Source organism: Erinaceus europaeus, chromosome 16 (assembly GCF_950295315.1).
Source record: "Erinaceus europaeus chromosome 16, mEriEur2.1, whole genome shotgun sequence".
NCBI lineage: Eukaryota > Metazoa > Chordata > Mammalia > Eulipotyphla > Erinaceidae > Erinaceus > Erinaceus europaeus.
Window position 1 is genome coordinate 33,887,131 of NC_080177.1, and position 25,289 is coordinate 33,912,419.

Genomic DNA, 25,289 nt, shown 5'->3' on the forward strand with positions numbered 1-25,289 from the left:
AATAATATTTTATTTATTAAATAGAATGAGGTATATATTCAAACTTACTATACTGAGGATGTAAAAAACAAAATAATCCTTGGTTTCAGTATGCTAATACAGGCATATATGCAACCTACAACAGTAACAAACTCTTCTAGCAAGCCCTTGAATTCTAATTACTTTACTATTTTAGTTGTTAGCCAAATAAAAACAAATAGCCGGAGTCCGGCTGTAGCGCAGCGGGTTAAGCGCATGTGTCATAAAGCGCAAGGACTGGCAGAACGATCCCTGATCCAGCCCCGGCTCCCCACCTACAGGGGAAGCCCTTCACAGGTGGTGAAGCAGGTATGCAGTGTCTTTCTCTCCCCCTCTCCTGTCTTCCCCTCCACTCTCCATTTTTCTCTGTCCTATCTAACAACGACGACATCAGTAACAACAACAATAATAACTACAACAACAATAAAAAGACAAGGGCAACAAAAGGGAAAATAAGTAATTTTAAAAAATTAAAAAAACAAATAGCAAAATATAACACAAGAAAAGATCTTTAGGAAGGGCATAGCATAGCTATAGACAAAATCAGAACCTAGAACACAGAGGCTTTATCCAGTTCTAACAGAGACTATATTTAAAAGGATCATTATTTTTCAGTGTTATCTTAATCAGAGAATGAATTCTCATCTCCATCCTCAATAAAATGTCAGAAATAACATGTGGAGCTTTCCATTCACTTCAGCTATGGAATATATATATATATATATATATATATATATATATCTTATACTTTGCTAGTGGGGTGAAACATAGGTACAACCCCTCATCTCCTGATGACAGGTATGTAGGTATCTGTAAGATATTCCCCTAGCCTAAGTTCCCATCTCTTTCCCCAGTCCTTGGCTTTGGTGCAATACACCATAACCAGTCCCAGTTTCAACTTATGCTTTCCCTTACTGTCCTTAAAAATATAATCTTGGAGTCAGACAGTAGTGCAGTGGGTTAAGCACATGTGGCACAAAGCGCAAGGACGGGCGTGAGGATCCCGGTTTGAGCCCCCGGCCCCCCACCTGCAGGGGAGCTGCTTCACAGGCGGTGAAGCAGGTCTGCAGGTGTCTGTCTTTCTCTCCCTCCTCTGTCTTCCCCTCCTCTCTCCATTTCTCTCTGTCCTAACAATGATGGCATCAATAGCAACAATAACTACAACAATAAAAAGCAAGGGCAACAAAAGGCAAAATAAAAAAAATATTTTAAAAATATATCATCTTAAATCATATCCCATGTATATCTTTATGCTTTGTTATAATCCACCCCCCCCATTTAAATTTGTAATTTTCCCTAGGTCACTGTTGATATTAACTTATCTGATTCCAATGTCTAAGCAATAAATTGACCTAATACTAAAGCACTTTGTAGGAGCCCTATGAAAAGAATGCTAGTAAATAAAATTTGATGAGATAACTCACATAGACAGTGTTCTGCTTTGCCATGTGCACAATACAGGCTTAAGCCTGGCCCCCACTGCACTGAAGGAAGTTTTGGTTCTGTGATCTTTTTTGTTTTCTGCCTTAATAATAATAGGGTCAGGCGGTAGTGCAGCAGGTTAAATGGCACGAAGCTTAAGGACCGGCATAAGAATCCCGGTTCAAGCCCCTGGCTCCCCACCTGAGGAGGGGGGAGAGTGTCACTTCACAAGCGATGAAGCAGGTCTGCAGGTGTCTTTCTCTCCCCCTCTATGTCTTCCCCTCCTCCATTTCTCTGCCCTATCTAACAATGACATCACCACCAACAATAACTACAACAATAAAAACAAGGGCAACAAAAGGGAAAATAAATTTAAAAAATAACAATACTTTTTAAAGTTAGCTAAAAGCTTTCTTTTAAATTTCAACATAAAAGGTAATTTGGCATTGTATCTATTTTATTGAACTTTGTATTTTCAATTTTGATACATATTTTTTTCCTTTGAACCAATCATCCAGTTCTAAGGAGACATGAGACATGCTTACATTGAAATACAAATGATAACTTGAAATGTGATCATACAAGAACTAATTTCAGAAACCAAGTTGAATCAGATAAAATTTCCATTTTCTTTTTAAGATAGAGGCAGAAAGGATGAGAAAGACACCACAGCACCAAAGTCCCCTTCAATGTGGTGGGGACTAGGCTTGAACCTGGGTTGTGCACATAGCAAAGTAGCCAACTACGCAAGTGAACTATTCCACAGTACCAAAATATGTTTGTTAGTAGATTAAAAATGTGAAGAGTGGAAGCAAACTAAATGCCCACTGACAGAAAACGAGATGAAGTTAAGGATACTATTCTGCAATTGAAAAAGACAGAATTGTGTCCTTTGGGATAAAATGAGTGAAACTCGGGAGTCTGTAGCGCAGCGGGTTAAGCTCAGGTGGCGCAAAGCACAAGGACCGGCATAAGGATCCCGGTTGGAACCCCAGCTCCCCACCTGCAGGGGAGTCGCTTCACAGGCAGTGAAGCAGGTCTGCAGGTGTCTAGCTTTCTCTCCTCCTGTCTTCCCCTCCTCTCTCCATTTCTCTCTGACCTATCCAACAACGACTACAACAATAAAGCAAGGGCAACAAAAGGGAATAAATAAATAAAATAAATATTTTTTAAAAATGGATGAAACTGGAGGTGATTATGCTTAGTGAAGTTAGGTGACAACTATCAGATGGTTTCATTCATATGTGGAATATAGGGAATTGAAACATTATGATTTTTTTTTTTTAAGAAAAGGGACCAAACTGTCTCTAAGACTTTGTAAGTTGTGGGGGGGTGACCATAATACTTTGGTGGTGGGGGCCAGATGGTGGCGCACCTGGTTAAGCACACACATTACAGTGCACAAGGATCCGGGTTCAAGTCCCTGGTCCCCACCTGCAGGGGGAAGGCTTCACGAGTGGTGGAGCAGATCTGCAGGTTTCTCTCTGTCTCTCTTCCGCACTATTCGCCCTCCCCTCACAATTTCTTTGTCTCTATTCAAAATCAATAAAGATAAAAAAAAAGAAAAAAAAAAGAACTTTGGTGGTGGGTAAGGTGTGGAACTACACTATAAACTTTTGTTTGTTTTCAGGGTTATTGCTGTGGCTCAGTGCCTGCGCCTCCAATCCACTGCTCCTGGAGGCTATTTTTTCCCCTTGTTATCATTATTATTGTTGTTATTGCTGCCATTGTTGGATAGGACAGAGAGAAATGGAGAGAGGAGGGGCAGACAGAGAGGGGAGGAGAAAGACAACTGCAGACCTGCTTCACCATTTGTGAAGCGACCCCCCTGCAGGTGGGGAGCCAGGAGCTTGAACTGGGATCCTTACGCAGATCCTTGCGCTTTCCTCCATATGCGCTTAACCCGCTGTGCTACCGCCCGACCCCACAACACTATAATCTTGCAAACCACTATTGATTCATTTAAAAAAAAAAAAAGTGGGAATTGGGCAGTAGTGCAGCAGGTTAAGCGCGCACGTGGCGCGAAGCGCAAGGACCCCAGAAGGATCCCGGTTTGAGGCCCTGGCTCCCCACCTGCAGGGGACTCGCTTTACAGGCGGTGAAGCAGGTCTGCAGGTGTCTTATTTTTTTCTCCCTCTCTCTGTCTTCCCCTCCTCTCTCCATTTCTCTGTCCTATCTAACGATGACATCAATAACAATAACAATAAAATTTTTAAAAAGACAAGGGGGATTCGGGCGGTGGCGCAGCGGGTTAAGCGCAAGTGGCGCAAATCGCAAGGACCTGCGTAAGGATCCCAGTTCGAGCCCCTCCCCTCCCCACCTGCAGGGGATTTGCTTCACAAGTGAAGAAGGTCTGCAGGTGTCTGTCTTTCTCTCCCCCTCTCTGTCTTCCCCTCCTCTCACCATTTCTCCTTGTCCTATCCAACAACGACATTAATAACCACAACAATGTTAAACAACAAGGGCAACAAAAGGGAAAATAAATATAAAAAAAGACAACAAGGGAAACAAAAGGGGAAATAATTTTTTTAAAAAAGTGTTCCAGTACTTAAGTATTGATAATTTCATTGTTCCAAAATAAGATCTGGAAAAACTTTTGTATAGCTATAAAGCTTAAGGGCTCAAGTAACTAAAATATATATAAATCTACTCTTATAATGATGGCAATTTTTTACAAAAACATTTTATTAAATAGAAGAGGTACATATTTAAAGTTACTATACTGAGGATATAAAAAAAAACCAAAATAATCCATAAGAAAATTATAAAAAGTGTAATTGGGGAATTCTGCTTCTTGCATTGCATTTATTTTCGCTTAAATCACCAAATCAATGTACTAAAAAATTCCTCTATGCAGCTTTTAAATATAAGACATTTTCAGATAGGAATATATGGTACAGGTAGTAGAACTAATGATCAAAATTAGCAGAAGACACAAGCATCCTATACACATACAATCTTCCACTGTGAAGTACACACAATACTAGGGATTCTTTTTTTCTGCAATATTAGATAAGATTCAGAAATATTAATCTGAACTCTTTTACTATGTATATAGCTAGATACAAAATTAAACATACATGCACAAGGGTGTCTGTTCACTGATATAGAGTGGATACATATATTTCCAAGAGGGTCCATAATAGTGACTATCTTGAAAGCAAGAAGTGCACTTAATGCCCAGAAACTGATTTCTGAATACCACAATTCAATATAAAGAATCACGTCTCCTTAAACAAAGGGTGAATGTAGAAAAAAAAAATACAAGACGGGGTCTGAGAATATTGCAGTTCCATAAAATAAATAAGTGGGGGGGGGGGGAGGAAGTTAAAGGAATCAACAAACTTAAAATTTCCAGTGGCACAAGTTATAGTTTGAGCAACAAAATAAATATAGCCTTGTAATGTAGCTGAAAAGATAAAACAGATATTGATGAGCCTACACTTAAGTAAATAAGAACTTCTTTTTCATAGAGAAATTCCAATTAATACATTCAGACAGAATGAGCAAACTAGAAAATTATGCCTAGAACACCACAGTTCTAACTGCTACAGGCAACATGTACTCATGCTAAAACTGGTGGGTCAGAATTTAAGGAGAAATTTTGCATCATCACAAATTATCTTTTCCCAAAATATTTACTGATTACTGTTTTTTGTTTGTTTTGATTTTAATCATATGTCCATGACTAATTAGGGATTCTAGAAGAAAGTTCCTTCCCCGAGATTACTTCTAATTCCACTCCCAATATTTGAAGGGAGTAAGAGATACCATCTGAAGACGACAAATGGGAATAATCTTGACAAAGAGATTCAAGTTCTGGATCCTTTATTTTTAAAATGTTTTCATGAAAATAGCCATTTAAACACAAACTTCCTGGCTTTCTGTAATCTTCCTAAAATCAAGAAAGGACATGTCTAGTTAAATTGTACTGTGAGATCTTTTAAAAACTTAAATTAACCAAGTATAGTTAAAAATATTTTAGGTTCTCCTGATAACCAACTTAAATATTTCCAAGATTCTAGGCAGAACAAAAATGTTTCTTGCAAAACCAACCAATCATAAGTAAACACACATTATGCAACTGCCTGTTTATTCAGTGGCATTAGCTTTGTAAAGGAGAATTTTTTTGTACTTTCATCTCATATACAATCTGCAACCATTCATAGGCTGGATGCAGCTCCTTCAATTGATTTGAAAACAAAAAGTACATTCTCAAGGTTAGAACTGAATTCACATATTTTCTTTGGACCAGGGAATAGTACATAATACAAAATATACATTTTGGAATTTTTTAAAAAGTGTAGATCACATAAAATGCAAACAGTGGATTAGTTGCTGTGGAGAATTTTGCTATATACTGTTTAAGAAAAATAGTTCTGCAGTTGTATTAGTCTTACACTTTTTATTTTAAAAAATGAATCCATACATAATTCAACATGCTTCTAACATATACACACTCCACTCATAACGTTTATACAAATTAAGCGAGATAAATCATGTTAAGAGTGAATCTAACCAGTATTGGGACATACTAGTACAAACAAGATATTTTCCTGTATATGCTAGGGCTAGCCAGGTAAGAAAATGGTATCTTGTATTTCAGAATTCCTCACAATTTGAATAAAAGTATCTGGGAATCAAATTTTGCAACAAATGCAAAGAGTTAATTTGTAGAAATGACATTTAGTAGAAATCTCATAAACCATGTACATGGTGGCTAGAGGTTATACCCCACTTTAACATTCTGTATTGGTAAGCAGATACCTAATTTCTAAATACCTGAAATAAATTAAACATTTATGACATCTAATATTTGAAATGCTGAGTGAAAAATTTGACAGTTTGTGAATACATCTTACATTATACAGGTTAGAAACCTTCCAGAATATTCACGATGTAGTTTGATTCTTTTCTGCTGAATTTCTAAAATGGCAGAGATGTGTGTTAGAACCATCTTTTCACCATTAGCCAATCTCCTGTATCCCCAAAATACAACCATTAAAAAACTTTCTAAATATCAAGATTCCAGCCTAGCCCCCAACCACCTCTTAAGTGCAACAATTTCTTAAAATTGACACAAATTATTTTGTTGTCCTTGAAATATTTTTGGTGGACTTTGCAGGAAAAAGGCAGATGTCCTATTATGTTGTAGTATGAGATCTTAACCCTCTAGAGGGCCTGTTTGTCACTGCAATAATATTATAAACTTTGGGGACCTATGTACATTATATACATATTCTTGGATGATGTCCCCAAGACTCAAGAGTCTCAAAGGGCCTATAACTCTAAAAAGTTAAGAACCACTGCTAAGTGAAGTTGTGCCAGTTACTGTAACTAAAGACATACTACTAATTTTGTTCTGCAGCTACCCAATTTCCTACAGAAATCTAACTTATTTTAGATAGTACCATGCAAATACAAGTGTTATGAAACAGTGCTTTACTGGACCAGAAGGACTATGGAAAAACTCAACATTTTTTCCATTTAGTTCAGTGAGAAAGCTACTAGAAAACTGGGAGTTGGAACAATAAAAAGAACCAAAGGATCAGGTTTTGAAGGGAAGAAATAGTACCTTTATTTTCTTGTTTCTATGTTGAAGCAGTAATTTTTCTCATTATCTCCCATGCTAGAGGTATCAAATTACCTGAAGAAACAGACTGATTCAAGCTGGTTTATATGACATGAGAATTCTTACTCATATGCAGCTGGCTTCAAGGAAGACCTTCATATGGCTTTCTAGGTAATCAAGAGTACGCGTCTTCTGCTCTCTCCACAGCTGTCCCCTTACCCACTCCTCCATCTCCCAAGCTTTCTTATTTGGCTTTGGTTAAAGTATATACTCCTCATACTTCCTTGCTCAAGAAAATGGAATTGGGCTTGCTTTAATTTGAAGGCAGAGAAACCACCAAGAAAGCAGAAGAAATGAAGCAACATTTTGTGCAGGACAAGGGAAAAAAGTATCAACTACAATTTCAATACATCTTTGTTTTTCTAATTGGCACATTCCTGCCTGCTGCTAAGAAAAATAGAGGCTGCCTGATAGAAAAAACAAACAAACAAACAAACAAAACAGGCAAAAGGAATCTGCTGAGGTGAACAAAAGTGGAAATGTTCATTTGATAATAAAGTGGCACCAAATGCCTCTAGTTATTTCTATATAACATTCTATCAGTAATAACTAGTACGTACTATTCTAACAATACCATATTAAACTTTACATAACATTCAGTTAATGTTTTCTTAAATATTTCAAGCATATTCTGAAGTAATGTATAATTTAAAACAAACACAATTCAAAACTCATGGCACATTGTTGATGGAAATAAAGCAGGCTTCTAAAAATTTTTAAAATTTAAGCAATAAATAAGTCTTCCTAATGCTTGAAAGGAAAACTTATTAGAAAACTAAATCACTCAATTAAAAATGGTCATTTCACCAGCAGAAATCTGTAAGCAAAAGTATAGGAATCTCTTCAAGTTTCCTTCAAAGAAAAACCCCAAACAATAAATATTTACAGTTATTTTTTTTACATATTTCTAATACCAAAGTCTCACATAATACTTTACAAATACAACCTAAACATCAAAAGGTTAAGCCTCATTTTCAAACTTCATGAATTTAACTCAAAATTAAAATGAAAATCAACCAATACCCAATTTTATCAGTTCTTTCTGAAATCACAAATTGAATTTTCATGAATTTTTCTACTAAAGATGTTCAGTGAAATTATTTATAAAATTCACACATCAAAGGGCAAAATATTAATAGTGGCTGTGTGTTTTATCATATACTTAACAAGTTTATATACTTAGAAATGAGGTAAATATTAGACATATTTTGAATTCAAAAGCCTTAAATTCAAAGCTCCAGTAATGTTTCCAGGGCTGGAGAATTTTAGGAGGCTTATTACCTATTTCAGACTTGTTAAGCAAAAGAGTACAAGGCTATTTGTTATAGCCAATCAAGCACACTGAATAGACTTAAGCCTCATTAGTCTATTAGTCTTTCCTGTGCTGAGCAAAATATTTCCTTTGAGTAAGATTTTTAACTAGGGGGAGAAGAAAGTAAACAAAGGAAAATAATTCTCAAGATAAAGGAAGTACAAACAATCTCTCTTTAGGGAAAAGAAATGCCATTTTTAGGAAAAATGCCTGGTAGACAATAGGTGGGCAATACTTTTTTTTTGACTTTTTTAAAAATATTTATTTATTCATTCATTTTCCCTTTGGGTTTCTTTGCCCTTGTTTTATTGTTGTGGTTATTATTGTTGTTATTGATGTCTTTGTTATTGGATAGGACAGAGAGAAATGGAGAGAGGAGGGGGAGACAGAGAGGGGGAGAGAAAGATAAGACACCTGCAGACCTACTTCACCGCTTGTGAAGGGACTACCCTGCAGGTGGGGCTTGAACCGGGATCCTATTGCCGGTTCTTGTGCTTTGCGCCACCTGCACTTAACCGCTGCGCTACCGCCTGACTCCCTATAATTTTTTAAAGAGATCCAGTTATAACATACATTAGGTTATAAGTTCAACTTAAATGCAAATTCGAGGGCAAAATCTGATTCATTTCATCATAGTTCCCAGGTGTTTAGCATAAAGACTATGGTAACAAATTTTTACAGGTAACAGTGCTTTTGGTGAAATAGTAGTTCCTTGCTAGACTAACATATGGTTAAAAAATGATTTCTGTAAGTACTTCTGTTAATCAGAATATTACTGATTTTGTTCTTTAATTCAAATTTCTTAATGTTAAGTTAGTAAAAAAAAAAACATGGAGTGGTTGGAGCAGTACATTAATTGCATAGTACTCTTAGCAAGTTGATGCATTATAATTAAGATATTCTGCAACAGTTCTAAAGATAAAATAAGTTTGACTTTTTAAAGTCAATGCTAATAGTGAGAACTGCTTGTTATCATTAAATCATATTCCCTAAGAAAGTAGAAATTAAAGAGATCTTACCTTACCAAAACGATAGCGCAATAAAAAAAATTATATTAGGGTGACAAGTATCTTGTTATATAAACTAGATTTCCTATTAAAAGCAGAAAATTTACTTCATCTTATATGTAAATGGAAGTACATTTTAGATAGTATATTTTCCTTCTGAACAATATACAACACATCACAAAATTTTGAGGCATTGCCCTGAGATGCTAACTAGCACACAGAAAGAGGTGTGAGGTCAAGTGGTACAAAAAAATGAAGCACACAACAGAGGTAACGAAAGTGCCCATTCAAAGTGGTTGATCCCCACCCCCACCCTCAGGAGTCAAGAACACATACAGTCTTTTGTTATAATGTATAATTCCTTCCTGTATTGTTACTAATTAAAAAAAGACATGTATCTAGTATGGCAATGCAAACTCATGTGGAATAGATTTAATCTTCTTAGATCAAACTTCAAGTTTTCTCTCACTTCTAAAACTAATCTCAGTACAGATAAATGTAACAGAAGAATACCTTAATTTCTTCTTAATTAAAGATTCACTTAAACAAATGTTGTAAATGTGCTATTATTGTTGGAACTACAGTTTCCCACATTTCACATGTGATCTAGGATTCTTTATGGCAAAATCCAACTGTAGTTTTGAAATTCCCAGTACTAAAATCTTCAGTCTACTTAAAAATTAAGAACCCATCTCATTGTAGGGATTCAGTAGTAGTATGTCCAGTAATCAATCTATGCAATAAATACTGGCAGTCACTAAACTAATTAAATGTACATTTAGATGCTCACAAAACTGTAATTTGAACATTATCATACTTTGCAGTCTACCACCGATTCAGCCATTAAGCATTTATTTCTAAGTATGGAATTGATTCTATAATTCCAAATTGTTAAGAATTTCTAAATAAATAGTATTTTTCTTCATTCATGCTGGATTAAGATATAAATTAAAAAAACAATTAAGTTACATTTAATCACCTCACAAAGAAGAGGGATAATGAAAAGATTGCTGGTATATAACTACTTAAATCTGAGACATTTCACATTACTTTACCCACTACTTCCCTAACTTTACATCAGTCTTAAGGCAATATATACAAATATGTATATTTCCAAGTTAGGGAAAAAACAAATATGACAAAACTGATTATACTAACTTTTATACACAAAGCTTTAATTTTTGTAGTTAATGTTGTATTTTAATCTTACATTTTAATAGATTTCTAGAGGGGAGTCTGTCTACTAAATGATAAAATTACATGGTGATAAATACAATATTCATCCTAGAGACAAAATACAGAAGGGCACAGTACAGTAGTCTTTTCATTGTGACAGATTTTAAAACTTACTTTCACATGCTTAATAAGAGGAATTTATGCCTTAAATTAGGTTGTTTTTGTATCTACAATTCTTTAAGCTTTGAAAGTTATTTTAAAGGCCAACAGCTAAATATTATCAACATGCTACACTTCAAATCACATCTTACTACTTGGATTCTAAAGATATGGGCCAATTAAAAATCACAAGCAAAGACACACTCACAAATACATACACACACACACACACACACACACCCCTACCATAGAGTGTTAAGATTGTCACACTTTGACAATTTTTTAAACAGTAGGTAAATTCACGCTGATACATATCTTAGTGGAGAAAAAAAAAAAAGAGAAAAAAAGAAAACAAAAATGTATTTAAAAATATATTAAGGAACAGAAACTAATCTTTTAGTCTTTCTAATGGGAGGGAATTAGTTCCATCTATGCTTTAACAGTACTTTCAATTAAGAGACTATATCTTTCCCCATGAGAAATTTTCATTTATAATGGCATGGTGTTTTAAAAGGGAAGGGTTGAAGGAGGAACTACACATACATGATTAAATTTAATTGTTTGTTAAATCAAGCTTTATTGGTAAAATCGAATTCAGAATATCTTACTAGGAACAGCAGCAGGCCCAGCTAATCATGATAGCAAAAATGTGGCAGTCTCCTACTATATATAGGAAGCTGCTGCTTATCAATTAGTAATTAAATGTAAGGACTTGTAAAGAATCAAGGCATTCTAGCCCCAAGATTGATATTCTGATGAATGAATATACTGTATTACCTGCAATACTCATGGCAACAAAAAGTGAACTAGGAACCTAAAAGACAGTTAAATGAAGGGACCAGTTTTATCAACAATGCCAATTTCACTATCACAAACACTAGGATACTTTTTCAATAGCTCTGGATGTTCTGGCTTGGTAATGACTTTGGAATTCTCCATAATTACATATACATTTGAGCATATAGTGACATGGCTGCTGCTCTCCTCATCTCACCCCATGTCCAAACACAAAGTGACTTGAGGGGTATTTATAATCTTTTGCATCAAACAAAGCAAGCATTTCTTATAACTTTGATAGTGATCTTAAAGCAGTTCATAATTAAATATGAGCATTTTGTACAAAGACAATTATACTTTACAAAAACAAAATCATACAACAAAAATTGCTGGAGTCTGATTTACAACATGAATTATGGTTTGAAATCATGTTTACATAAGTCTCAAATTTACAAAAAAAAAAAAAAAGTTCTGGGCTAGCTGTTGTTCTGCTGAAGTTCACTGGTGTGGCCACTCTCACCCATCACATGCCCTTCTTTAAAGTTGAGGATGGACATTTAAAAGGTCCACTGAAGTTGACTTGTACACTCCTTTGGAGGTGAAGGTAAATTCCATAGCTAGATGAGCAGTTTTACCACATATCATCAGTTGATGTAGAGTCCTTTAAAAACAGAAACAAAGCAAAAATAATAAACTAAAGCTTAGAAATGACAACATAAGGCTTTATAAAGATGACTTCTAGAATATAAATGTTGCAAAGTGTGCGTGTGCGTGTGCAATACCAATGTTTAATCTGTTCGAAGAACTGATAAACTTTTGTGCTATTTTGGAACATTATCTAAAACATAACTTTACCATAAGATCTACCAAGTGCATTTCTAAAACAATACTAAAATTAAATTTTCCTTCTCAACAAAATCTTTAGAACACTACATTTATAAACTTAGAACAGAATAAGACTTCAAATAGGGTCTGGGAGATATCACAGTATTTATGTAACAGATGTTCATGTCTAAGGCTTGGAGATCAGAATGACTGTGCTGCCACTTTTCTGTAAGCATCATACTACAACAGAATTTTAACACTTTTAACAGGAAAGTTAATTCAAAATATGGAATTCTAGTGCCTACATCTATAGATAGATTTAATTTAAATAAAGTATATACTTCAGGAATCTGAGAAAAGGTATATCCACCATAATAATATTTGGTGGGGTGGAGGGTAGATAGCATAATGGTTATGCAAAGAGACTCTCATGCCTGAGGCTCCAAAGCCCCAGGTTTAATCCCCCGCACCACCATAAGCCAGAGCTGAACAATGCTCTGGGGGGGGGGGGGGGGTGAAAATGGGAATCAACAAGTTCTGTTGTAGTTGTTTACAAAATTCAGACTCAAGATTTTGAGTAGAGCTATTGTTCCCAATTTCAAAAAAAACATTTGAAGGCAAACCTGATGTTGATTTCTAGCAAAGAATTTAAAAGCCCAGAATAACTCAAAGAATTATCTTTTCTTTGAAAGAGGACACTCATGATTAATCACTCACTCTAACTGTGGTACAAACACAGTTCAAAAGAACCAAGGAGTGTGCAGTGAACACTTCTGCAAAACACAGGTAGAAAGAATACAGAGTGGAGAGGAAGGGAAAGCAGAATGAGCTAAGATGTTACTTACAGTGTCATCGTTTTTGTAGGGATTCAGTCTATTGTAAACGGCTTCAATTACATTCCGCCTAAATTGTTTAAAAAATGCAGGAAGTTAATTCTTCACAGAAAAAACTGTTTAATAACTCACAGTCAGGTGTTCATTCAAATGTCAAAGAAAATCTTAGACTTTTCCTTTTTTAGTGTTTTTTTTTTTTTTCTTATTATAAGTGAGTTATGTAGTAAGATATCTGGGCTGCTATGTGAAGGCATATGCTATGCTATGTGAGTATATATATATATATATGCTATGTGAGTATACTCTGAAATCTAACATACCACCAATCAATTAATATAAGATTAAAAGTCACAAATTTTGGGAAAAAATATATGGAACCTACTTCTATTTGAAATGGCTATCTGACTATACATCAGCAATGATGATGCAATTCCTAAGATATAATACTAAATATTCTTATTAAGTGTTACACACTGTTACTTTTGAATAATTTAACATCCATTGTAATAAAACAAGTCGATACACTTAACATTTAAATTTCTACTTTTTATAATGCCTCTTTTAAAAAGCTCTATTAAAACTTACAGATGGCAAACACATTTTCCTGAGAAGTCTAGGAATAAATTTTTGAATACTGTTTTCTTAAAAAGTGGTATTTCTGAGCTATAATCAACCTACTTCAAAATTTATTTGAAGCAATTTTTATAGACAGTCATTTCACAAAAGGTGATGCTGGAAGAAAATGTTTGTGGAAAAAAAATCCTTCAAACAGGATTTTTTAAAACACAAATTACTACTTCATAAAATGATGAAGAACATAGGTACACTTGAAAAAAAAATAAACGGGAGAATCAATGAAGAGTGTATGTGTGTGTGTGTTTTGGAGGGGAGTCATTACTAGGGCGTCACCACTCTGAGCAAACTTCTTTCAGACAGACAGAAAGGAAAGAAAGACACCAAATCAATGAAGCTTCCTCCAGCGTGGTGGGGACTGGGCTCAAATGTGGGTTGCATGCATGATAAAGCAGGCATGTTATCCAGGTGAACTATCTTATTCACCCAGTCAGTCTATTTTTGTAGGTCAATTATATGAATATCTGAGGTAAAAAACCAACTCAGCCACAAATAAACAAACAGTGGGAAATCCAGAGGTAGGAAAATGGCCAGATGCTCACCTGTGGGGTATTATCCAGTGATTAACAAAATCTAATTATAATAAAAGGGATATTTGTAACAGAAATTGTAGTACTGTGTATTTTTTAAAAATACTTTCATTATATTATCTCACTGATATTATATGAGGAAATCAGTGTAACCAATATCTCCATTAAAGACAGACTTCAGTACAATTAATTACAAAGAATGACAGCACAGACAAACCATGAACCACAGGTTAAGCATTTTGAACATGCAGCTAATTATATCATTTTAGAAATTAGGTAAATATATGTTTGATCAATAGACACCTGACATGAGTTAAGGTAAATAAGAGCATGTTAAGTGTAACTTACTTGCTTGCCAATTCACCTCCAGGTGGGAGGCTAGGAATGTTCTCACTGGCTAATGTGCGCATCACATGGACTAAGTCAGGAACGCCTTCCCCCTGCTTCTTTATGATTTCTGGGAATCAGAAGTACTTTTTTTATAAGTGTTATCCAAACAAATTAAAAAAAAAAAAACTGAAACAAAGACAACTTAGGTTTTAAAGATGGCATTATATTACATCTGAGACTTTTCTAAACCAGTTTAAGAAAAAAAAAATTCAAGTTGACCTTTAAAAATTTATGACAAAGGGATACACAAAATGATACAAATGATGAGTTCTTTTCCAGACGAACTTCAAAGAACGAAAATAAAGGCAAAAGTATGAAAAAGTTGTTAAAAATCAATATATTACATTACATTAATCAGGAATATGTGTGTATAAAGAGAATATTCTTCTTCAGATGCCAATTAGTTACTTCTGAAGAGACCAATTCCTCTCTTTGGACTGGAAACATGTTTTTTGAACGTTGCCCTGAAAATATACTGCACAAAATTTTAAAAATAATTTCAATATGTGAAAAAAAAATCCTTCAAGTACTGGAGAATTTACTGATTGTACATTAACATAAATCAATTTTACATTTATATTTGCAAAATGATCCTTAAGTAGCATCTGCAGATCAAATTATATGTCCGAACACTAATTTCAGCTAACCTAGGTAGATAATACCATTTCCTTAGTTAATTATTGGAACAAAGCTTCAGGAATGGAAATCTAGATTTCATAGCAAAACAAAACTACATTTAAAATTATTAATTACAAAATATCTAGTTATTAAGTGGGTGTAAAGACATAATCTGCAGTGTTGCCATGCAGATATATATTATTATTGATACCACGGCGATTATGTACAAACAACTTAAAAGATGTTCAAACTAACTACTTAAAGCACCAGAAGTCTTTACTTGCAATTTTAGTATATTTATTTTAAATGCAAGATCATGCCATAGATATTTTATACATTCAAGCTTTGTTCAGTTGTGTTTGGCAATGCTCATAGGATGAAAATTTCACTGTCAGTATAATAATAAAAAAATTATCTTTCTAGTTCTCAGTTTGTAAATACCTTTGCAAATAACAATGGATCTTTCATTCTTTAGTAAAGCCTAAAGAAACTAATTCATCATTAAAACCACATTAAGACAGACACTGCTACCCATATTTCTATAGAGGACTTAAGTTGTTCTTTCAGAATAAGGCCAAATTTTACCACCTACTATTTTTTTGCCTTAAAAAAAGTCTTAAATCTGAACAAAAAGCAAGGATCTCAGATTTGGTTTGCCAAGTTCCTTTATTGTTTAATCTTTAACATCTAGTATATTTGCTCTACATGGTTCTAATTGCTGGAAATCTGCTATACAAAAATAAAGGGATTTGGTTTACCTATGCTGCACAATTTCACAATCTAAAGTTGTAATACACTTAACATACAGTCTCTACTAAGCCAATACAATTATTGGATAATTAACTAGATACAATAGAAATGAACAGTGATAATAAATTCAATCAATGATGATTTCCAGGCCTTAAAAACATCACCTTGCATCCTATATATTTACTGTATCTTACATCTTCTCTGATAAAATATAAACTAGGATATTTTAATTGTGAAAATTATAGGAAGACAAATTCTTTTCAAAAATAATGTAAGGCTTTCAAAAAACAGTTAATATGTCCTATCTGCATGGGACAAAACCTTTAAGCTATGTGACCACTAATTCTATACTAGTTTTGATACTTCTTTAAAACAAGGAAATAAATTTATAAAATATTCTTTTAATTGCTTTGGACAAACACTTCAGAGTTATAAAATGTCTAAATGCTAAGAATGTGTGTGTGTGTGCGTGTGTGTGCGCGCATATGTAGAGAAGATCTATCCACATACACATAATAGAACACATTCTGTTCCTCCCCAATCCTTTTCACCAAATCTGAGGGATTCTATCAATAATTTCCAAATTAACAACTCTCAAGTTTGGCCAGTCAGTAGTAAATACTTAAAATGTGTGTGTGTGTGTGTGTGTGTGTGTGTGTGTGTGTGTGTGTGTATACACACAAGTATACTCTTAGAAAAAAATCACAGATTTAAGAAGCTTGATTTAAATTATGAGCTGACTTTTTTTAACTCCCCAAAGAATCAAGTTTTAGGACACAGTAAGAGGTGGAAAAAAAAAAAAAAAAAAACCTTTTTACTATTTTATAGAATGAAAGCAAATAGTATTCAAAACAAATAAAATGTAGTTTAATAAGTCTAGCAATTTAGTGAAGGCATCTATTTGGAAAAAAGCTATTTATCTCCTATTTTAGAAGCTAACTTTTGCTTTTTTTTACTTTTTAAGACACGTAACAACTTTTAAAATGCAAACAGTTACATTCTTTCTGTGTTTTAAAATATAGCAGCAGTGTAATTTAATATTTATTCTCTAGTTGCAGTCTCATCAAACCTACTTCAGTAGAGAATGTCAATATTTAATTCATAACATAATGGATATATGACACAATATATGGCTCCAATTGAATAGTACAAGTTAACAAAATCTCAAAATTTATAAAAAAATAGTTATATTAATATGAACTCTATCTAAATGGCAAGTCTTGCTTGATAATAAGCAGTATAAAACTTAATACTGTTAATATAAATGTATATATGTAGAAAGCAATTCTCTAGAATTGCATAAAAAATTAAGATGTACACTCAAGGGAAAATAGCAGTTCACTACGGAAACTTGATCCCTTTTACTAAATAAAACTATTCTTATTTCTTTAAGTCAATAACAAAACATTATGTCCAAGTTAAAGTGCTAATAAATAACAGCTTACCCAAATACATATTTTATGTATGGTTTCAAATTTATTTACTAGCCAGCAGATTGAACCAATATGGTATAACTTAGCAGCATTCTAAATATTTTATTATATATAATTTAGATTGAAATGATTATTAAAATATAAAAATTCCAAGGTAGTAGGAAGAAAACAAATTCATTGCGTAGTGTGTTCAATAATGAAATACTAAGTAGTACACATACATTACAGACATATCACTATCAAGTGGGGAGAGCAATAAAAAGAAAATAGCTTGAAATACTATTAAAAATCAAAACAAATCATGATTGTAGTAAGAGACTAGCTATCATTGATATTACATAGTAAGATGGGTCGAAATAAGGTGTAAGTGCACATTAATTTAATAATGTAGGCATAGCAGAATCTAGTAGTATGTAGTACTTACATGTGAAGGTCTTTAACATGCAAACTAATGACATTAGAAGCCCCCAAATGTAGCATTATTATAGGCATATCAAAATGTTTCTGCTTAAAGAAACTATAGAGAATCTACTGCACATATGCAGTAACAGGAACTCACTGGGAAAACTCAGTATTTCTACCAAGTGGTATCTATATGAACGATCATTTAAATTTTCTGAAATAAAGACATTTTACTACACTTGAAAGTTACAAATGTTTTTCTATTTATCTCAAAATAATTTACAGGATTATAATAAATATACTACTGGAATTCCCAATTTACTTTTTCATTTATTTAGCATTTATATTTCTGCCAGGTAGAGAGACCTAGTATCTCTTCAATTCAGGTCTATATTACTTTGGTGAGGAAATTTATGGCTTGGGCAGAATCCTTAAAGGACTTTATTTTGCTAGGGGGGCTTTGCACTCTAGCAGATTTTTTTTTTTCAGAGAAAAAGAGACAGAGACAAAGAGAGACTACAGTACTAAAGCTTCCCTCTGGGCTGGGGGAGGGGGAGGCTGAGGGAATTGAACCTGGTGATACACACAGCAAAGAAAGCAAGCACCTTAACAAGTGAGTTATCTCCACCAGCCCTCGACTTTAAACATAAAAAAATAATAATAGTACACAAAAATTGCTAATAATGAGGCTGTGATCGTCAAGTTAGTTCTTCAGAAAAATTCATATACACAGCTTTATACTGAAAGATAGTACTCATTGATCACCATCATAATGTTTATAGAGTACAAATCATAGTTTCCTGGCAGATCATTACTAATGCTAATAAATTCATCAAGACTTTTAAAGCATACAACACTTACAACCTTTTTAAACAAAAGTGTCCTGTACTGGGTAGACAGGACCACACTACTTATTTCTAATAATTGTTATAAGACAATCATATGCATCTAAATATTAACTACAGAAATGCTCTTTCCTACTTTTATACACCAATCACTAAATGTCAAAGGCATGTAAACAACTAAAACAAAAATGTTTAAAGTTTGATTGTGCTGAGGCTTTTAATAAAGCTACTTATTTTTTGTTAAATGATCCACCTTCTACTCTGCTTTCCAGGTACTTGTCCAAGTCTGCTTCCTTCTTCACTGCTTCAGGTGATACTTTGGGTGCATTTGGAAAACAGATCAATATCACACTCATGTTGTCTCGACTTCCCTGGGAAGAAAAAGTTTGAGAAGATATTTTGTTTTTTTTTTTTTTCTTTTCTTAGCTCTTCAAAGATCTGAAAACCTTTTAAATCTTGCTAATTGCACCTGTTCTGGTGTATGAGGGAGTATCTTTTTTTTTTGCCTCCAGGGTTACTGCTGGGGTTCGGTACTAGAAGCTATTTTTCCCCCTTTTTATTGCCCTTATTATTAATGTTGTTGTTGCTATTACTGTTATTATTATTGATGTCATCATTGTTGGATAGGACAAAGAGAAATGGAGAGAGGAGGGGAAGACAGAGATGGAGAGAAAGACAGACACCTGTAGACCTGCTTCACCGCTTGTGAAGTGACCCCTCTGCAGGTGGGGAGCCAGGGCTCAAATCAGGATCCTTATGCTGGTCCTTGCGCTTTGCGCCACGTGCGCTTAACCTGCTGTGCTACCACCCAAACACTGAGGGATTATCTTTTAAGGAAGAAAAAAGATGTATATATTGTCAGGTACCTCCCCCAATTTTGGTTAAGATATATCCATATATGTATGGATATATATAAGATCGTATACTGACATTCTAAAGACAGGAAATGACAGGAGAGTAATGCAAGTTTAAAGTGAACTGCTACAGTAATTTTTCAAAATTATACAAAACAAAAACATCTCTAATCATATACTGGTGGTCTACTTAAGTTAACTTGAAATAACAACAAAGATAGACACACACATACATTTTGACAAAACAAAATTCTAATGGTGTTCTATTCAATGAGTACATGCATAGCTGACAAATTTACATTTATAATTGTGGGGCTAATTAGTTTAAACAGAAACACAGAGTTAGAAGAAAATTTTATGTATAAAGTTTATAAACGTGGGATCGGGCGGGCGGTGGTGCACCGGGTTCAGCGCACATAGTAGGGAGTGCAAGGACCTGCACAAGGATCCTGGTTTGAGTCCCCAGTTTCCCACCTGCAGGGTAGCCACTTCACAAGCAGTGAAGCAGGTCTGCAGGTGTCTTTCTCTCCCCCTTTTTATCTCCCCTCCCCTCTCAATTTCTCTCTGCCCTATCCAATAAAGCAGGGGGAAAAAATGACCACCAGGAGTAGTGGATCCGTAGTGCCCAACTGAACCCAGCAATAACCCTGGAGGCAAAAAAAAAAAAAAGTTTATAATATAGTTTAAAAATGTACTTATTAGGAATTGCACTAATTTTAAAAGGCATAGTATTCAAAATGCTATAGTCAGACTATCTGAAGTAACGCTGGCTTCCCTAAACTCCCCTGTTAGTAGCTGGAACTAACTTTCATGTTTTAAATTTTTCATTTTGCTTACATTGTTAAATAATTCAAAAAATTATATTAAAATAATCTTGGGGGAAATTATGTGAAAGGTAACAAATAATAAACTAAAAATGTTAATAGGGTAGGATGTAGAAGAGAAAATAGAATCTGAGCAATAAGTTACTAATGTCTAAATCTGACAATTGTCTCAAGAAAACAGCTTTAAATTTACGTAGAGCAGTGCTATGGTAACTTCCTTTCTGTCTCTAGGTAAGAAAAATATTAGCTAGGAAGGCTGTTTGGTGGCATTACACAAATACGAGGTCCTGGGTTAATTTTCTGTACCTCATTAAGACAAATAACAAGTGTTTTTTAAATTCAAAGAATAAGTTGAATTCTTGACAAATAAATCAATGTGACAGAGCACTAAGCCGAAGTCAATGACTTTATTCTAGTCCTAATGCTGTTACTAAAAAGTAAGTTGAGTAACTGTAAAGGTCCCTGCTCTCTAGGAAAGGGAGCAAGTAACATGTATCTGCTAAACTAGGTACTTCATGTATACATTAGCCTGCTTATAACGTCCTATGAGCTAGACATTATTATCTCCTTACAAAAGCCAGGAAGGGTCAATTTATCTAACACTATAATGTCCAAAAGTAAGAGCTAATTCTTGATTCTGGATCTGTCTGAATCAAATCCTTCTCTAGTTTTAGATTCCTCATCTGTATAAGCAAACTAGTTAGTTTACATATACATGATCCTATTTGATGATCTATGATACAACCATGGGGGAAAAAAAACTTTTGTTTTCTTATTCACACTAAAAGAAACTGATTTTCTACATAATGTAAACAACTTACCTGATGTCATACAGTTTCCATACCCAGTTCTTCTGACTTCTCATCATCCAGGCTAAAATTTCTATTAGCACACCAAATGATCCACTAAAGTCTTTTTTGTTGGTGTTACGGGTCATTAGACCATAGTCACAAAGCATTTCCACAATATACTAAGATATCACATGGTAAAAATAAAGTATTAAAATTCTTTTTTTTTATACTTTTTTTTAGTTTTTTTAAAATGTATTTGTTTATTCCCTTTTGTTGCCCTTGTTTTATTGTTGTTGTTACTGATGTCATTGTTGTTGGATGGGACAGAGAGAAATGGAGAGATGAGGGAAAGACAGAGAGGGGGAGAGAAGGTCAGACATCTGCATACCTGCTTCACCGCCTGTGAAGCGATTCCCCTGCAGGTGGGAAGCCAGGGACACGAACCGGGATCCTTACGCCGGTTCTTGCACTTTGCACCACGTGCGCTTAACCCTCTGTGCTACCGCCCGACTCCCAAAGTATTGAAATTCTAAAGGGCTTTTCACTTACATAAACTGGGAGTTATCCTCCCCACTTTCTTATTAAGACATGCACTTTGACAGTGTTTTTGCCTTTAATAATCATCTATAATACTAAAACACAGCCTTCATTTCTAAAAGACTGACCATTGAGATTACAGTTGTGTATTTGCTAATTGGGCAATCTGGGGGCTGGACAGTGACATACCCAGTTAAGTGCACATAGAACTATGGGCAGGACCCAGATTCGAGCCCCTGCTCCTCATCTGTAGCAGAAACGCATCATGAATGGTGAAGTAGGTCTGCAGGTGTCTTTCTTTTTCTCCCTCTCTGCCTACCCTCCCCTCTCAATCTCTCTTTGTTCTATCAATGAAAATAAAAGGGGGGGAAGGAAAAATGGTCACCAGGCGCAGTGGGTTCATAGTGCCAGCACTGGGCCCCAGTGATAACCAGGGGGTGGAACGAGTCATTTCGTAAATTTTTTTTTTTTTTTTTTTGAGCTAGGGCTTCATGCATGAGCAGTATCACTACTCTGGGCTACCTTTTCAGTCAGGAGAGATACCACAGCACTGGAGCTTTGTCCACTGTGGTACTGGGGCTAGAACCTGGGCTGTGTATAGCAATACAGGTGTCCTGCCTGAAAAGCTGTATTTCTGACCCAAAAATAGTCATTTATTTTTTTATGAGAGCAAAAACAATAAGGTGGGACCAGGGACTGAACCTGGGACCTCTGGGCCTCAGAACTGCGAATCTTAAATACCCTAACACATTAAAATAGTAAATGGTAAAAATTAGGTATTAAAATTCTGAAGTACTTTTCACTTAGATACACTGAGGACTAGCCTTCTCACTTTCTTATTAAGACATATACTTTGGGGCAGGGGTAGATAGCATAATGGTTATGCAAACAGACTGTCATGCCTGAGGCTTCCCAGGTTCAATCCCCTGCGCCACCATAAACCAGAGCTGATCAGTGTTCTGGTAAAATAAATAAATAAATAAAATAAAAGACATATACTTCGATAGTCTTCTTTTCTGTAATGATCATCTATAATACTAAAAAGCAGTCTTCATTACTAAAAGACTGAACAACATTGAGATTATATTCACCCTTGTCCCTAACTATTTCTAAGAACTGTAAGTTCAAAGACAATTATATACTACAGTAATTAAAATAATAAAAGATTTTTTGTTAAGAAAAAAAATCTAGCTACCTTATACAAACAGGTGTCAACTACTTCATTGCAAACTTTCTCAAGGTCATCAGTGACTTCAAGTCTGGATCTTACAAAATCACAGAGCTCTTCATTTCCCATTACATCCCAAATACCATCACATGCGAGGATAATGAACTGATCATCTTCTTCAGATCGCTCAATATCGTGGACTTCAGGCTCTGGTGAGACAAGCTGCTCTGTCGGACCTTTTCCATGGACACATTTATAATCAAAGTCCCCAAGGGCCCTGGACACAGCCAGAGAGCCATTCACACGCTGAATCATTACAGAACCACCTGCATTCTGAATTCGTTCTTTTTCCAGAGGATTACTTGGTTTGTGATCTTGTGTGAAGAAGTGAACTTTCCTGTTCCTACAAAGTAAACCTCTTGAGTCTCCACAGTTAATGAAATAAGTGTGTTGAGGAGAAATTAAGACACCCACTGCCGTTGACCCACTTCTATCTGCACCATGTTTCTTCTCTGACATAACTCTCATGTGTTCATCAATCTCCAGAAAACCTGTTCTGATTCCATTCTTTACGTTTTCCACAGAAGGTGCTCCTGTAGACCCTTTAAAATCCTGGTTATTGGTGATGTGATCTAACAAATGCTCACAGCAGTATTTGGCAACCTGAGAGCCAGCATGCCCATCATACACAGCAAAGAATGACCATGTTTCAAGTCCACTTGGCAAACCAATCACAGCTGTATGCGCATCTTCCATTTCAACTCGCCAGCCTTGCATGCTGCTTAGCCCATAACGCAACCCATTACCCTGCCCCTGGGCATTATGCTTTTCCATCTTTGGCTTGTCTAAAAATGCTCCCATTATGTCTTTATTCTTTTGTTCTGCAAAGGAAGAGAAATAGGAAAGTTGTAACTACCATATTTACAAAGAAGCATACCCAACATCTTTAATGAGAGATACAAAAAAGTTTAAAATAAAAATACAAAACTCTTGTGATAAGCTAACACTACTTTTTACTGATTTGGAACCTGGAGATTAACAAGAGGGAACTGGAGCAAAGGCTGACCAGGCACAACACAGAATGAAACAGGCCAAAAGAATTAAAATTTCAGGATACAGTTAGCTGATCTTCAAGGTATAATTACTTAAGGTAGAAGAGATTTATCAGTCTCTTCATGCCATCAATTTACATGAGCAGGTTAAGCATTTAAGGACACACTGGACATAATAAATCACTTAGGGAACCTCAGAATTAAGTGTATATGTTTACCAATAAATAAAAGTCAAATGAATCCACAGAACACACTTAAAGTCTACTACTATAAAACATGTTAAAGTGATCTGGGAGGTGGCGCAGTGGATAAAGCAATGGATTTTCCAGCATGAGTTCAATTCCCGACAGCACATGTACCAGTTATGTCTGGTTCTTTGTCTCTCTCCCCCATCTTTCTCATTAATAAATAAATAAATTCTTTTAAAAAATAAAACATGTTAAATATATGGATTTTGGATTTTAATTCCAAACGCCTATTTAAAAACTTACTGGGGGAGAGAGTATATTAATGGATTATGGTTACAGTTGTTGAAACTCAACAACTTGGACAAATTGTACAGTTGTATAATTTCTCATCTTGCTGTGATAGGCATCTGCAAACACACTCTCACTCTCAATTTAGATCCTTCTATGCCATTATGCACCAGAACATCAAAGCTGCTTCAGATCCCTGCATTCCCATCCTTCTACAGTCCTGTGCATTGGTGCCATATACCACATTTAGTTCAAGTTTAACTGTGTCTTCCTTTTCTGTCCTTGTTTCCCCAGTTCCACCTATGAGCGAGATCGTCTAATGTTTATCCTTCTCATTTAGGTTTATCTCACTTCACACGATTCCTTCAAACTCTATCCAAGGTGAAGCAAAGGAGATGATCTTGTCATTTTTAATAGCTGAGTAGTATTTACTCTTACTATATATTTTTTCTCTCTTTATTGGGATGGGGTTAGTGGTTTAGTTGACAGTAAAATACAATAGTCTGTACATGTGTAACATTTCTCAGTTTACTACATTATTCTATACTATAGCAACCTTCTGAAATAGTAAAAAATGAGCTACTCACAATGATCCAAACTTGTTAGCTCTTTCCTCTTTTACTCATATTAGTCCCCTTAACTGGAATCCTTTCCCTCTCCTCCCTTACAGAAAAGTATAGCTACCCTTTAAAGTCTGTATCAAATTTTCTCTTTTCCATGAGGTTTCCCAAGTTTTTACTAAGTTATTAAATTATTGTAACTGGCCTATCCTCAATTTTCAAGTTGCAAGGCAACAAAATATATACTAACAGGGATTATGAATAA

General features: G+C 34.9%; 1 protein-coding gene across 2 annotated transcripts in view; it reads right to left on the reverse strand.

Moving 5' to 3' along the window:
• Positions 1-5,253: 5,253 nt before the first annotated feature.
• PPM1A (protein phosphatase, Mg2+/Mn2+ dependent 1A) overlaps positions 5,254-25,289 on the reverse strand; it is a 51,729-nt gene continuing 31,693 nt past the window's right edge. For both annotated transcript variants that reach the window (XM_007519263.2, XM_016186502.2), the window contains 5 exons: positions 22,964-23,817; positions 19,016-19,133; positions 14,673-14,781; positions 13,174-13,231; positions 5,254-12,164 (listed from right to left, as the gene is read on the reverse strand). In XM_007519263.2, the coding sequence (XP_007519325.1) occupies positions 12,135-12,164; positions 13,174-13,231; positions 14,673-14,781; positions 19,016-19,133; positions 22,964-23,797 (1,149 nt within the window). In that variant the 5' untranslated portion in view covers positions 23,798-23,817 and the 3' untranslated portion in view covers positions 5,254-12,134. The remainder of the gene's footprint in view (positions 12,165-13,173; positions 13,232-14,672; positions 14,782-19,015; positions 19,134-22,963; positions 23,818-25,289) is intronic.